The sequence below is a fragment of the Rosa rugosa genome, chromosome 1 (assembly GCF_958449725.1).
Source record: "Rosa rugosa chromosome 1, drRosRugo1.1, whole genome shotgun sequence".
Lineage (NCBI taxonomy): Eukaryota > Viridiplantae > Streptophyta > Magnoliopsida > Rosales > Rosaceae > Rosa > Rosa rugosa.
This window is the reverse complement of record NC_084820.1, coordinates 46,661,658-46,676,692: the sequence shown is the minus strand read 5'-3', so window position 1 is coordinate 46,676,692 and position 15,035 is coordinate 46,661,658. Positions and strand designations below refer to the sequence as shown.

At 38.2% G+C, this 15,035-nt stretch overlaps 1 protein-coding gene and 1 long non-coding RNA gene across 7 annotated transcripts in view; one reads left to right on the top strand and one right to left on the bottom strand.

Moving 5' to 3' along the window:
• Positions 1–359: 359 nt before the first annotated feature.
• LOC133739071 (uncharacterized) lies at positions 360–3,457 on the bottom strand. 5 transcript variants are annotated; one of them, XR_009860442.1, is made up of 6 exons: positions 2,830–3,457; positions 2,567–2,731; positions 1,762–1,994; positions 1,412–1,529; positions 839–965; positions 360–626 (listed from the first exon to the last, which is right to left on the bottom strand). It is a non-coding gene; the product is annotated as an uncharacterized LOC133739071 (long non-coding RNA). The 5 variants fall into 5 exon arrangements; XR_009860439.1 differs by having other exon boundaries at positions 839–1,529; positions 2,830–2,948; positions 3,067–3,457; XR_009860436.1 differs by having other exon boundaries at positions 839–1,529.
• A 9,065-nt stretch (positions 3,458–12,522) lies between these two features.
• Positions 12,523–15,035, top strand: part of LOC133725135 (uncharacterized) — a 6,051-nt gene continuing 3,538 nt past the window's right edge. The window contains exons 1-3 of one of the 2 annotated variants that reach the window (XM_062152268.1): positions 12,523–12,692; positions 13,129–13,317; positions 14,520–14,596. In XM_062152268.1, coding sequence (XP_062008252.1) covers positions 12,683–12,692; positions 13,129–13,317; positions 14,520–14,596 — 276 coding nt within the window. In that variant the 5' untranslated portion in view covers positions 12,523–12,682. The remainder of the gene's footprint in view (positions 12,693–13,128; positions 13,318–14,519; positions 14,597–15,035) is intronic. The other variant, XM_062152267.1, reaches the window with a different exon arrangement.

Genomic DNA, 15,035 nt, shown 5'->3' with positions numbered 1-15,035 from the left:
TATCAGAATGGAGATCACACAACATCAATTTGTTATTTCTGTTGTCTGAAATGAATCTGAGTCGACATATTATTGTTATATCTGTTGTCTGATCTCAATATCAGACGACAGTAACTTTATTATACATGTTACCGGAATGGAGATCGCACGACATCAATTTGTTATTTCTGTTGTCTGAAATGAAGTTCAGACAACATGTATTATTTGCTGTTTTTAGATGTGTTGTATGAGTGGATCTCAGACAATGGTTTTGTGAACCCTTCAGTTGTGTGATACCTTTGGAAACTACAGTTATTTGACCTATATATGTTGTCTGAATTAACTTTGCACACTTGTTGCAAATATGAACATTCATATCCTGAACAAATCCAAAATATAACATTGTCATATATCAATGTCATCTGTTCTTACATATATAAGAAGCTGAATGTAAAAGAAACACTTCATAAAATTTTCATCCCTAAAAAATGCCACTACATATATCTCTTACACTTAACTTGATAAGATGAGTACAAAATCAAAGCATAAGTACAAAATACCATAAGCCTAAGTGCACCAGAACCCAAACCGGATGCCAATTTCACTATGCATGTGAATGTTGCAACTACTTGGATAAAAGTTTCCACCTGCAAAAAGAATAATGAATGAAATATAGGGTAGTAGAAGAATTGAACTACTTGGATAAAAGTTTCTACCTACAAATCAAGTATTTCACTTTTCCACCAAAAAACAGATGCTTATCGATTATTATCAATTGATTCAACTCCCATCCAAATTGGCTCACTGGTTTATTTTACATAAAAAGCTTTTCAAAATCTCAATTAAATTAGATTCTTACTCATGTGTCCTTCACCTGTTGGCACATCTGGAAAGCTCGCTGCTCGATTGTCTATAATTTGAAGGGAGAAAAGCCTCCGGATCTACTATTAACTCTTGTAAAAATTTCTTCCTCGGCTTCTGAATTTCTGCATGAGATAGAAGCAAAAATCACAATAGCTCATCATAACTTGAGTTTAGCGACAAAGCATAACAGAAATAATTAAGAAGAGTACAATTCAAATGAATACCATTAAGTCTACCAAAGTGTACAGTAATCAATAGCAACATCCATTACATGAACTTAAGCATATGTATGATAAAATAATTAATAATCTGATTACAAACCCATAAGCAAAGTCTTCATTTTCTCATGTGGGATTCATATTATCAACAGTGTAAGTGCACTATAAACAGATGTATAGAACTTATCATTATGAGCGGTGAAAACAACCGGATCCTATCTAAAATTGTTTCTCATTTTACTTATACAGCATCATTACTAGACAGAAAGATACAAAGAGTAATACATGGCTTAGAATGGATAGTGTGACCTGAGCCAAAGAAGATCAAACCAGCAAGGGTACAATATTACCAGCTAGAAGAAGAAATATACTTGGATCACCTTCCTTCTCCTATAATCCCAGTGAGCAATGAAAGATTAGGATTCACAGGAGACTGCATCAGGTCAATTCCGGTTATCAAGTTGGTTACTGAAAATGTAGTTTCGGTTTAGCCATTATTTACATTATAACATGCCATATACTATATGTGCATCGAAAATTCATCAGCTAGTATGAATATGAACTCAATTCCATCATTAACAATGCGGAAGAATATTTTGGTATATGTAAATAGTCTTCCAACAGAACAAGATATTAACAACATGGTACATATATAGAACAGAAGTACAAGGACGGATCTATAAAAGTAACAGTGGCTTACATTGTCCCTGCAACTCGGGTGCTGATGTGGGTTTTCTCATCATCATAAAGCTTTGCCAGTCCAAAATCTGATACTTTTGGGGAGAGGTCTGCATCAAGCAAAATATTACTGGCTTTGACATCTCTATGTACTATCCTTGGCCTCGACTCCTCATGAAGATAGGCAAGTCCTCTTGCTGTTCCCAACAAGCTAGATATTGAATCTGGTATGCCAGTCAAGATGCAAGTTGTTTCCTGACGTACATCCATTATTCCAGTAACAAACTTTTATTATGTGACAAATACAAGAACCTCAAATTAAGTCTGGGAAATGCAATGCATGTTAAGATTTAATAAGAAAACCAGAGAGAAAGAAAAAGAAAATGAGACTTGGACTAGTTCAAAATTGCTTTCGATGTTGAAAATCCAAATTGGACTCTTATATTAATTGTTCTACAAATAATTGATTTACACACAGCACATGTAAACTTTAACTAGCAGTAATTTTCTTTTTTGTTTGAAAAACCACCGAGCAGGTTTGTAATTTCTTAATGTTCACATAATTGCCTTTTGTTTTCTTTAGTCTTCACTCTTCTGCAAAGAGATCGAGAAAGGACTACATAAAAAATGTAGGATGTAGAATGTGGAGTAGTTGCAGCTGCAGAGTATTTTTTGTATGCAATATAAAAGTAAAATGCACAGAGTGTACGATTGGTAGAAGATAGGATTATATGTACCAAAAAGTGCCTGATCAAGGCTCTTGCATGATTCTCAAATATCAGAAGAACCTTGAACCGCATGCAACTATACTTATATTGTGCTCTTACCTTCATCGTCATCCTTGTCTGGTATTTTTCTCCTCAAATATAAAACTGCAAATATTAATAGCAAGCTCACAACTCCGACAGAGACTGCAACGCCAATAATCACCCCTGTCATGCTCTTCTTTCCTGGAGTAGTTGGTGGAATCCCAGAAACAGTTGGTTTAAAATCTGATAAAGAAAACAGAATTTCAGTGCCTTCACAAGTACATTTACACCACACCAGGCATGCATATGAAATATTTGTAACTTAACATCAAATACTATACCTGGAACAGCATTGACCGTTGATATTAGTGGATCGTTGCTCCTCCATGATTCTTGATTTATTCTCCTTATAGAACCACCAAGACCACCATATTAAAGAAACCACAACGAAACCCAGAATCTGCATAAATCAAATTAAAGAAAATCAACCTCCTTTACATCTCAAATCTGCATCCAAACCAAGCTTTTTTTTAGTTGCTGGATTTGTTTAGCTCATTAGAGGAGACAAAAGCACAGACGAGAGGGAGGGAGGAGAGAGAAAGTGGATCTGGAGGAATCTCTCTCCTCCGTCACCGATTTCCGACCACCGGACTCATTGCAGCCACCATCTTCTTCGCCTTCCTCCAATGAGTCAATGCCAGGCTACACGTCCTCCGGCCACGACTAAAAGAATGACCACACAACTCCGTCCCGAGATGAGCCACAAAGAAATCTCTGCAAAATCATTTTCTGGGGTTATTAATTTTGGTTCGATTGAGGAAGGGGGGGAGGGATAGGCTTTCAGGGAGGATCGGAGGGAGGCCGCAAGCGATGGTGATTGAGGGTGAGAGCGATGGTGAGTCGGAGGGTCGGAGGGAGGCCGAGAGCGATGGTGAGTCGGAGGGAGGCCGAGAGAGAGAGTTGACCCAAATTTTTAGCTAAGGAGGGAACTCGGGTTTAGGTTAGGTTTTGGGTGTTTTTTTTTTTTTTTTTGGCGGAAAGGTTTTGGGTATTTTGAGAGGGAAAAAAAATAAATATAAATTAATGTTGTTTTTTTTTTGTCGGTTATTCAGACAACAGATATCCTTGTTAGTGTCGTCTGAAATCTCTCAAATTTATGAAATGATCATGTGTTGGATGAGTAGAGATGAGACGACCGATTTAAAAAATCTGTCGTCTGACTAACTCAGACGACAGCAAAAACTCATGTGTCGTGTGATGAGTGTCGTGTGATTAACTTATTCTTGTAGTGGCAAATCGAACCTTATTGAGCTTTAAAGATATAAGAGCCAACGAATTCCATGCGGAAACACATACTGAGAACGGAAAAGAGTTCATTTGCATTACCTCTAATGACTGCGGACGAAAGTGCATTTTAGAGAAGCTTATGTGTCAATCTAGTGGACTTTATGTCACTACCATTCGACCTATATATTGAATCCAATAACGTCATAAAAGAAGATCTCTTGGATTCTGACACATACTGGCTTTGGCATGACCGACTAGGACATCCTGGTCGTGATATGATGCTCCATATACTAAAGACTTCACACGGACATCCATTCTTTAGAGTGAGACGAAGCAAGAATCAAAAAATGATTCCCGGACTTAGTAAGACAGTAGCCACCGCAGCTGTCCTGGGCCGCCATAGGGCCACCCAAGTCCCTTGTGACAACGCCATATATGGCGCCAACCATCGTCATGACGCCATAGATGCTCCTCCCCATGGTCATGACTCCATGGATGATTCTCCCCATGGTCAAGACGCCATGGATGCCACTTTCCATGTTTCCAACGCCATGATGGGTGATATAGTCACACATTTTGCTTCTAATAGAGCTACAGACACTTAGGCCCAACCAAAACCCTCATTGGTTGCTTCTAAGGCCCCTCGCTCATTTTGCAAAGACAGTCATTCGGGAAATTAGGACCGAGACCGTCCTACGCAAAGGATCCTAAAATACTCATTCCGTTCTTACAGAGAATCCAAGGGGATATCTGTGGACCAATTCAACCATCATGCGGACCTTTTAAGTACTTTATGGTATTGGTTCATGTGTCGACACGCTGGTCACATGTCGCGCTGTTGTCCACTTGAAATGTTGCTTATGCTAAACTCCTTACCCAGATTATCCGTCTACGGGCCCACTACCCTGACCATCCAATTAAGTCAATTCGACTTGATAATGCTGGGGAGTTTACATCGAAAACTTTCGATGACTATTGCATGTCACTGGGGATTGATGTAGAGCATCCAGTTCCCCATGTTCATACCCAAAATGGTCTCGCAGAAGCCGCTATCAAATGACTACAGATGATAGCACAGACATTGGTTATGCGCACCAATCTCCCTGTTTCTGTTTGGGGATATGCAATATTGCATGCAGCGACGCTAATTCGTCTACGACCCACTGCAACCCAATCTTACTCTGCGTTACAGCTAGTAACTGAGTACGAGCCTGATATCTCGCACTTACGAATTTTTGGGTGTGCCTATTACGCCGCCACAGCGTACTAAGATGGGTCCACAACGATGAATGGGCATCTATGTTGGCTATGAATCTCCAACTATTGTCCGCTATCTTGAACCCTTGACAGGCGATCTCTTTACCGCTAGATTTGCGGATTGTCACTTTGATGAGACATTCTTCCCATCGTTAGGGGGAGATAAGAACACAGATGTTCAACAGGAACGACAGGAATTGTCATGGTCTGTCCCCACTATGTCTCATCTCGATCCCCGTACCGCACAGTCCGAACTTGAAGTGCGAAGAACAATCGAGCTCCAGAACGTAGCAGACACTCTGCCTGATGCTTTTTCTGATGTTGCCAAAGTGACGAGATCACACATACCTGCTGCAAACGTGCCTGCAAGGATTGATGTCTCGAATACTGGGCATAACGTCACTCCTGTGACCCCAGGAGATGGCGCCATTACCCAGAATGGCAATGATGTGGCGTCTATGGCCGCAGATCCCGCAAGGAAGCGTGGTAGACCAATCGGTTCGAAGGATACTCGCCCTAGGAAGAGAATGAATGAGGCACAAACAAATCCTTTGATCATCGATACTCAAAATCCGTCCCATGAGAATGTTCCAGGTTATGGTTATGTCAAAGAGACATCATTGGGGGACGCCTCAATGTCAGAACCTATCCCTGAGAACGTAGAGATCTCTATAAATTACACTAGTGTACATGGGACGTGGGAAAGAAGCTCCATCATCATTGATGATGTATTCGCGTATTTAGTGGCGCGTGAGATTATTGAGACCGATGACATCGAACCACACTCTGTTGACGAATGCCAACGTAGAGCAGACTGGCCTAAATGGAAAGATGCGATCCAGGCAGAATTTGATATAGTTAACCAAATCAAGTGGCTCTAAACCACGGAGCGCGTTTGCTATAAGGTTGAAACGCTCCCTATATGGATTGAAACAATCCGGACGGATGTGGTATAACCGTCTTAGTGACTACTTGATTGGTAAAGGATATGTCAACAATGAACTATGCCCATGTGTGTTCATAAAAAGGACAAGTTCCGGATTTTCAATAGTAGTGGTTTATGTCGATGACATGAACATAATTGACACCCTTAAAGAGTTAAGGGAAACCGCTGAACACTTGAAATCCGAGTTTGAGATGAAAGATCTTGGGAAAACACGATTTTGCCTCGGTTTGGAACTTGAGCACCGTGAAGATGGTATCCTGATTCATCAATGAGCTTATACCCAAAAGATGCTTAGGCGTTTTAACACTGACAAAATTAAGCCTTCAAGCACCCTAATGGTCGTTCGTAGTCTTGATCCAAAGAAGGATCCATTCCGTCCAAAAGATGACGACGAAGAAGTGCTAGAGGCAGAAGTGCCATACCTAAGTGAAATAAGCACATTATTGTACTTAGCACAATGCACAAGACCGGGCATCTCATTCGCTGTGAACTTGTTAGCTAGATATAGCTCTGCGCCAACACGACGTCATTGGACTGGTGTTAAAGATATCTTTCGATACCTAAGTGGTACGATCGATATGGGCTTGTTCTATCCCAACAGAGAGATGATGGATTCAGACCCATCAAATGCCAGGGACCCACACATGGTGGACTGCGTTCCCTCTCCCCATCCCAAAACAATTTAAGTGTTTTGGAAGGTTTTGCTGATGCTGGATACCTCTCTGACCCGCACAAATGTCGTTCCCAAACTGGTTATGTTTTCACCATGGGTAAGACCGCGATATCTTGGAGGTCTAGTAAACAGACCTTAGTCGCTAGCTTCTTCGAATCATGCAGAGATTATTGCTCTTCACGAAGCAGTTCGTGAATGTATATGGCTTAGATCCATAGTTATGCACGTTCTAAGTAATTGTGGTTTGGAATCTACCACAGATGAGCCTACTAGCATTTATGAGGATAATGCTGCTTGCATTGAACAAATGAAGCAAGGCTACATCAAATGCGACAACACCAAGCACATATCGCCTAAGTTCTTCTACAATCAGCAACAACAGAAGTTCCTCAAGATCAAAGTGAACCAGGTTCGATCTGAGGACAATGTGGCAGACTTGTTTACTAAGTCATTGCCCAAATCCACGTTCGAGAAACATGTGGCAAGAATTGGCTTGCGAAAATTATCTGAACTCCCATGATCGTAGTCATCATGGGGAGGCGCAGACATCAGGGGGAGATGTCTACATGTAAATCTCGAAACATGAAGGGTGTGTTGTGCTCTTTTTCCCCTTCGACCGAGGTTATTTTTATCCCACTGGGTTTTTGTTACCTCGGCAAGGTTTTTAGCGAGGCAACGAGAGAAGCACCGCGTTTGGGCGACACAAGGAGGAGTGTTTAAGTAAATCTCTATTTTGTGTCTGACCCAAACTCTAGGTTACTTGACCTAGTGGTAATAGGGTTTAATTAGAAAAATCTAGAGATTCCTATTCAATGTATGATTACCTTTCCTTGTATGATTCAGACTCTATGCATTGTAATCCTCTATATAAAGAGACCCCTATTATCAATGAGAATACACAACAATTTTCTCTCAATTTCTGATTCCCTAAAACACATTTTACGTTTAATTTATGTAAGTGGGAATAAAAAAACAGTTGATGGTGTAAGTGAGAATACCTTGACCTAATTTTGAGCTTTGGGTCAAGGATCTTATATTTTAATCAAGAATAGTGAAAATAGCACCCCCATATAACACCTCATGGTTGTAGATGAGAATTGGGTGTTATATGAATAGTGGAAGAATGAGTTGCTAAAATGAGGATAGCACCCCCAAATGAGACTTCATGGTTGGAGTTTCCCTTCAGACAAGCATTATACGGAGACTTAATTTTCATTTAAATCAAGCAGAATTTTGAAAAACATATTGTGGGGGGGGGGGGGGGGGGGGGGAGTAATATAGTGTGTGTAGGGCTAACTATTTCTAGAGAGAAGAAGCCGCAACTATAAATTTTAAAAAAGAAATTACTTAAAATATCGTATATGAAGTATTGCGTCTCATTTTTAATATTCTTCTTTTTCAAACCTAAAGGTCTAAATTGGATTTAAGACTTTAATAACAAAAGTCTCCAGTAGGTGTTCTTGTTAACTTAAGTTTCACGAACCGTTGGATGTTGCCTATATATGATCATCATGGTTCTTGCGCATCTTGGTTATTTGTAGTATAGATACTACTTTGAATACTTTGATAACTATTTCAAGGGTTGGTGTACAATCCTACCTATGGTGTCGCCTTCACACGATAACTAGTTGACTGGTTTTAATAACAGAAGGCAAAAACGAAATATAGAAGCTAAGAAGTAGATGAACTGACGAACATGCAGAAGCAAGACTTGGAAAATACTTTGGGAATGAAGAAAACCAGATAAAATACTTAATTTGATAAGCCCCGTGCTAAAGATAAGATATTAAGATCTACATCTATATTTTGTTGATGAATTAGTAAAACATAAAATATTTTATTCATTCTCATCTATTTCTATGTAATTGTTATTGTTTTTCTTCGATAACCACCTTCCTCGTGAAAAAGAAAAGAAAAAAAAAGAGGTTTTTACCATTAAGGTAAAATCAATTAGATAAATTACCATGAGCAGAATACGGATAGTGGAAATCCGTGCGGTCACTATAAAACCACGGAAAGGAGCAGAAATTGTGATTAAACACTCAAGTTGTCATAAATTACGTAATTGCCACCGCATTTGTTCAAGTTGTTATTAATTACGAGATTGCCACCGCATTTATATTATTCAATTAAGATATTGCTATTGACTGACAGTAGCAATATTAAACTGTATTTATTACCAAATATAAGCCTCCAGAAATTAATATTGTAACCAATGAAAGTCAATAAGATTAACTGTAGAGTGAGCCTTGGAAGCTTATACTATGATTACTATCGCACTCAACAACAAATACGCAATACTACTGAGAGTCAGTATATTTACCACATTCCTATTAAAAGTCAATATACTTATTGACGTTTCTTCTTATAGTATGTATACTTATTGTCGTTGCTATTGACAGTTAGTAATTGAAATTTTTATTGAGTAAGTGTACTTACTGATGTTGCTACTGACCGTCAGTATACTTATAACATTTGTAAACTAACCATCAGTATACTTACAACATTTTGTTACTGAGTGTTAGTACTTACTGAAAAGCAATAACAAAGACTATAAGGAATTCGAATTAGTATAATCAAAGTGCTAATTGTAACTAGAATTAAGCTTCTATATAATTATTTTTATTGAGTAAGTGTACTTACTGATGTTGCTACTGACCATCAGTATACTTACAACATTTTGTTACTGAGTGTTAGTACTTACTGAAAAGCAATAACAAAGACTATAAAGAATTCGAATTAGTATAATCAAAGTGTTAATTGTAACTAGAATTAAGCTTCGATAGAATTTACAATATCAAAGTTTCATTTGTTATAAAAAGGTAAGTAAACTACTACAATTTCCTCACAAATGAACTTAAAATGAGATATATATTATGAGTTTTCCAACTATGTTGACCCTTAAACAACTTCACCCATGTTCTCGAAACCTCATCAGTAGTCATGATCTTGATATAAAACACATCTTGAGTACCTCAGGAAGAACATATTCACAAATGTTATTGACCTTCATTAACAAAGAACAAGCTGAGCATTATTAAAAAAAAAAAAAAAAAAAAAAGAAACTTATGTAAGTATCCTAAAACTCAATCTCACACACAAATTAAATGCGTTCAAACATGAATGCAAACTCTATGTTAATTAATTCCACCATGCAACATATAATATTAATCAAAATTCTAGAGCCCAGGATGTCAATTTGAAAGATTCGGCTTCCAAATTTCTCAGTGATAAAGAGATGTATTTATCTCTCTCTCATAGCTTGAAATCAATATGCAAAAGAAATTGATTCTAATTGAATAGAAAATAAGGAAATTACCCATTTCAAATTCTTTACAATTGCAGATTCACATCAATATCTCTCTCACATCCTAAAATCAACATGCAGAAAAAATTGTTTCAGATCGAGTAGAAAACTGAGAAATTACCATTTCAAATCCTTACAATTATAGATTCTCATCGATCTCGCTCATTTCGAATCCTTCCAATTGCAAATCCTCATCTTTCTTTCTGTTTCATTTCAAATCTAACAATTGCAGATCCTCTCTCTCTCTCTCTCTCTCTCTCTCTCTCTCTCTCTCTCTCTCTCTCTCTCTCTCTCTCTCTCTCTCTCTCTCTCTCTCTCTCTCTCTCTCTCTCTCTCTCTCTCTCTCTCCTCCCTCCCGATATAAGATTATGAGGATAGTTCTGTCAACTTCAATCTAATAGAATAATAAAAAAAATAAAAATAATACCCCGTATGAGATTTAGTAGGCCGCATGGGAATCAACTGATGGGCCTCTGCGCATGGACAAAATTTGGGCGGGCTTGTAGTTGGTGGTAATTTGCTTAAAAAAAAAAGGTTTTTGTCAATTTACCCCATTTTAAAAGATTTTTTTCCCACTCACCACATTAAGTTTTTTTAATTCTCTCTTACCCAAAACACTCTAAGGAGGTCTTCCCTAATACCCCATTAAGATTTTTTTTATTGTTTTTTAATTTTTTTAAATACCATTTTACCCTCACCCCTTTGAAACTTAGAGAGATTGAGAGAAAATGGAAGAGAAATAAACCATAGGAGACTTTGCCGGAGTCCGGTCACCGGCCGCCGCCCACCGGAATTTGCTGAAAATCTCACCGGAAAGGTTTTTTTTGCCCCCAATAGACCTATATTGCCCCTCAAAAGACATCTATTGCCCCGATAGTCTATTGCCTCCCAATAGACAACTATCAGCCATGTATTGCCCCCCAATAGACCACTATCAGCCATGTATTGCCCCCCAATAGACGCTTATTGCCCCTAATAGACGTCTATTTCCCCCCAATAGAATTTTCGGCCGTCAGAATGGGAACTAATCTTCCTAAAATTAGACAAATAAAACTTTGATTAAAGAAAAAAACGAAGAGATTATATAAATTCGAAACATCTATTGCCCTCCAATAGATGTCTATTGACATCTAATAGACATTCAAATTTTTTTTTCTTTTCTGTCCCATTACTTAAAAAAAAAAAAAATTGATTTGGGCACCCACTTCTTCTTCTCCTCCCATCTTTGACTTCGACGGTTGCAGATCTCCTTTCTCCGACTTCGATGGGTGAGGCCCCAGGTCTGGTAGCAGAAGCAGTGGAGAGAATTGCGAAGAGCAGCAGAAGCAGAGCAGTGGTCCACATCAACCTATTATCGGCCTCGCCGCCGACGATCGCCTCGCCGACGCTCTGCATCTAGACTTAGTTAAACTCCGGTAGCTCCGACCGGAGCTTCAGGCGTGATTTCGGAGTTCGGCACCGCACCGGAGGTGAAGAGAGAGCTTCATGTGTGATATGGAGTTCGACGCCGCACCGCCGGTGGAGAGAGAGAGCTTCAGGCGTGATCCGGAGTTCGACGCACCGGAGGTGCGGATAGATAGAGAGAGAGAGAGAAAGAGAGAGAGAAGTAGAGATCGGGGGGAGAGAGAGAGTCATAGTGGCATGAGATGTAATTTATTAATTAATTTCAGGCTAAAATTGTCATTTTGCTTTAAATTGGGTTAATGAGAATAAAAATTTGTTGCTGGGGTAAGTGGGATAATCTTAACTGATTTTTGTACTTTGGGTCAAGGACCCAAAAAAAAAAGATTTCATAGATTCATATCTTTTTCATTGGTCAGGTTTCATACGTTCAATTCATCTCACCCTTATAGTTTTTTTTTTTTTGATCGGAAATAACTTCATTCATAAACTGCAATTACAAAGCAATCACAACACCCAACTAGGGTTTACATTAAGGAACATCAACAAAAGACTACCCACACGTATCCTCACTCTAACAAAGAGAGACTGACACGTTAATGAATCCAACGACGGAGACAAATTTGAGTCGCTGATCGTGCTAAATTGACCAAAATAAGTAGCAATTACTGGAATAGGAACTTACCACAATAGAAGACTATTGGGCGGGCTATTCCAGGATCTCCCACTCTCCTCAACATAGGCTGATAAAGAAACACCCGGAGTTAAGTCAGAGCAAGACTGGGTCCTGTTAACTATGAATCAGCTACCCAAATCAATCCGTATGCCAGAATCTATGACGACAACCATAACTCGATAGAGTATAGACTTATTCAAGAACTGACAAACAGAAGCAACAAAAAACAGCATCAAAACCAACAGAGTAAACAGCAACCAAAACAGAAAGCGCAACATCACTGGCAAAGCGCAGCTCACCCTTAAAGTTTGATATTTGAGCATGAATAAGCAGAGTCCAATTTTAACTAAAATACAAAAAAAAAAAAAAAAAAAAAAAAAGAGAAAAAAAAGGGGCGGACATGTGGAGAAAAAAGATTGTTGGGCTTGGGCTGATGGGCTGATCCAGCTATGAATCCAAATCCAGCTGTAACCTTGGTACTTGGTAGTGGTTACTGGTTCGTTCCTGGAACTCAACGGCCGTGTGTTGAGGCAGACTCTGAACTCTCTGCTCATGTCAGTGCAAATTTCAAGTTTGGGTTTTTCTGAAAATTTCTGAAACCTCTGAACCCACTTTCTTCATTTCCTGGTCCCCCCAAAATCATCTCAATGGCTTCCTGTGAGTTTCTCTCTTTCACAGAAACACTGAATTTGCATTTGATGTCAGTTGGTGTTGCTCAATTCTGTGTCTCTGATTCATTGCTTTTGATTATGGGGAAATGGGTATTTGGTGATTTGGTTATGGTTAGAAATTTGGGTATTGAGATTCCTGGGTTCTTGTTCTCTTTATTCACTGAAGCTTTTGGGTTCTAGCTCTACACTCTGAAATGGTTAATCAAATTAATGTAGTGATTATTGATTAGTGCATGTTTGATACAATGCACTGGATCCGTGTGTTGATTCTGAGGGTTCTTATTGCAACTTTCATTTGCAATAGTAATTATTTCTTGTATCAACCTAGTGTTTTCTCGGATTGATTTCTATTTAAGACATAAAGCAAAGGAATTTATTTGTAGGTTATATAAAGTCGTTCGTTTGTGATATTATTTGTGCAGGTAGCCTAGGGACATCATATACTAAAATTACAAACTTGAACTTGGGTAGAACAAGAGTTGGGATTTCACAATCTTATGATGCAAGAACTTGGATACTGCAAAGACCGCAGCTTTACTCAGGTTTATCAATATCAAGACGATCAGAGAAAGTGTTACATGTGCGCAGCGCTCCATCTTTAGAAATCATATGTAAGTTCTTCTGGCCCTCAATTAGATGATTTGAAATTTGGTTATCAGTGCTTGAAAATCGGAAATGTGAAGTTTGTTGGGTTATTGTTTAATAATTGTGTTCTCATGGATGCGTGTGTTTTGTTCTCACTAGTCTCTTGATGCTCAAGTTAAAATGACAAGTTTAGTTCTAGGAAAAGTAATTGAAGGGATTTTGAAGGTGCTACAGACAATCTTCAGAAGATTTAGGTATCAGTAAAGTTTATTGCCTAGGTTCTGTTTAACATATCTATTGCACATGTTTCCTCGTGTGGTAAGTTGGTGGGATGGGGTGAAAGTGCTTTCATGTTCTGACTTTTTTCAGAAATAAGCTTTGACAACCTTATCTCTTAGTACATATCCCACAGTTCTGAAGTAGGTTTATGTAACTTATCGTTTTACCTACATTGACTTGATCTTGTTATTCTTCCTGATTGTATCATTCAAATGGGTTTTGAAATGATGAATTATGTTTGTTTGCTTTTTCAAAAATCCAAATTGTGGCCTGTTAATTAAAGTTATATTCTTATTAACTGGAACAAATAATATAAGTCTCAGAGAACTCTGTGGCCATATCTAGTCATTCTTTATACTGCCCAGTAATATAGGACCTAAAAGTTTGTTCTGGAATTTGCTAGGCCAAACATTCTGCATTTCCTTGCCAGTATTGAGATCCATTTGACAAAATATAGTGAGCTTGATTGATTTGGAAATTTCAGAATTTCAATCTTTTCATTTCATCATAATTTGCCTTTTTTTTCTTGAATGTATATCCATCGATTGTCAACACCGCAACCTCACAACTTGCTCGTTTTGTTTCCTTCTACCATGCTTACCCTTTCCATTTTTGTTTAGTGTATGTTAGTAGTCAAAGTTCACAACTTGCTCATTTAATTAGTAAGTGAGTTTGGTATGTACATTCCGTACAAACAAGTAGATGGAAAAAATGTCTGAACATTCTCTTGCACAGCCCGTCTTTCACTGTCTTTTTTATTTCTTAAGTAAAGAACGAAAAAAGAAGTGGTTCACAAGAGACCCATCATTTTTCTCCCTTAAAAATTTTGTTAGTGTTTGTAATATGAGCTTGTAGAAAATCAAAGAAGTTTTACATTGCATGTTATATTGGGGTGTAATGTTCCTGTTACTAATGTCATATCCCTATGCTCTTGTTGATGATGTAATAGCTGCTACAAATTTAGAAGATGGTTCTGAAGAGAGTGATTCTGGTTCAGCAAGCCCGCGCATTCCAAACTTTGATGAGGTAAGTTGGCTTAAAATTTGTGAATTAATAGGTTATAAACTGGAGTTCCAGCTATGTGTCTTTTATTCTGCGCCATTGTCACATCTTTAGATACTAGTGGAGGTCTGAATGTTGGTATTTTTGTTTCTTGAAGTTTTACTTGTAGTTGAGTTTTGCATGTTATTCTTCCAGATCCAAATAATAAAACAAAGAGAGAAGCGTAAATTTTTCAAGTGTCAAATCAAGTCCAAAGAATCTGAACTACACCTAGTAGACATATGAGTTATCTTTTTAGGTTCATATAAATCAATCCTGTAGCTTTAAATCTCATATCCTTGCATCTACAAACTTATCTTTGTTTGTATCTTGTGCAAACTTCATACTTTCTGTTCTTTATGGGTTTCTTGAATGGCTGTTGTTCAGATGGTGCATTTGTATCCATATCAATTGACAATCGGTG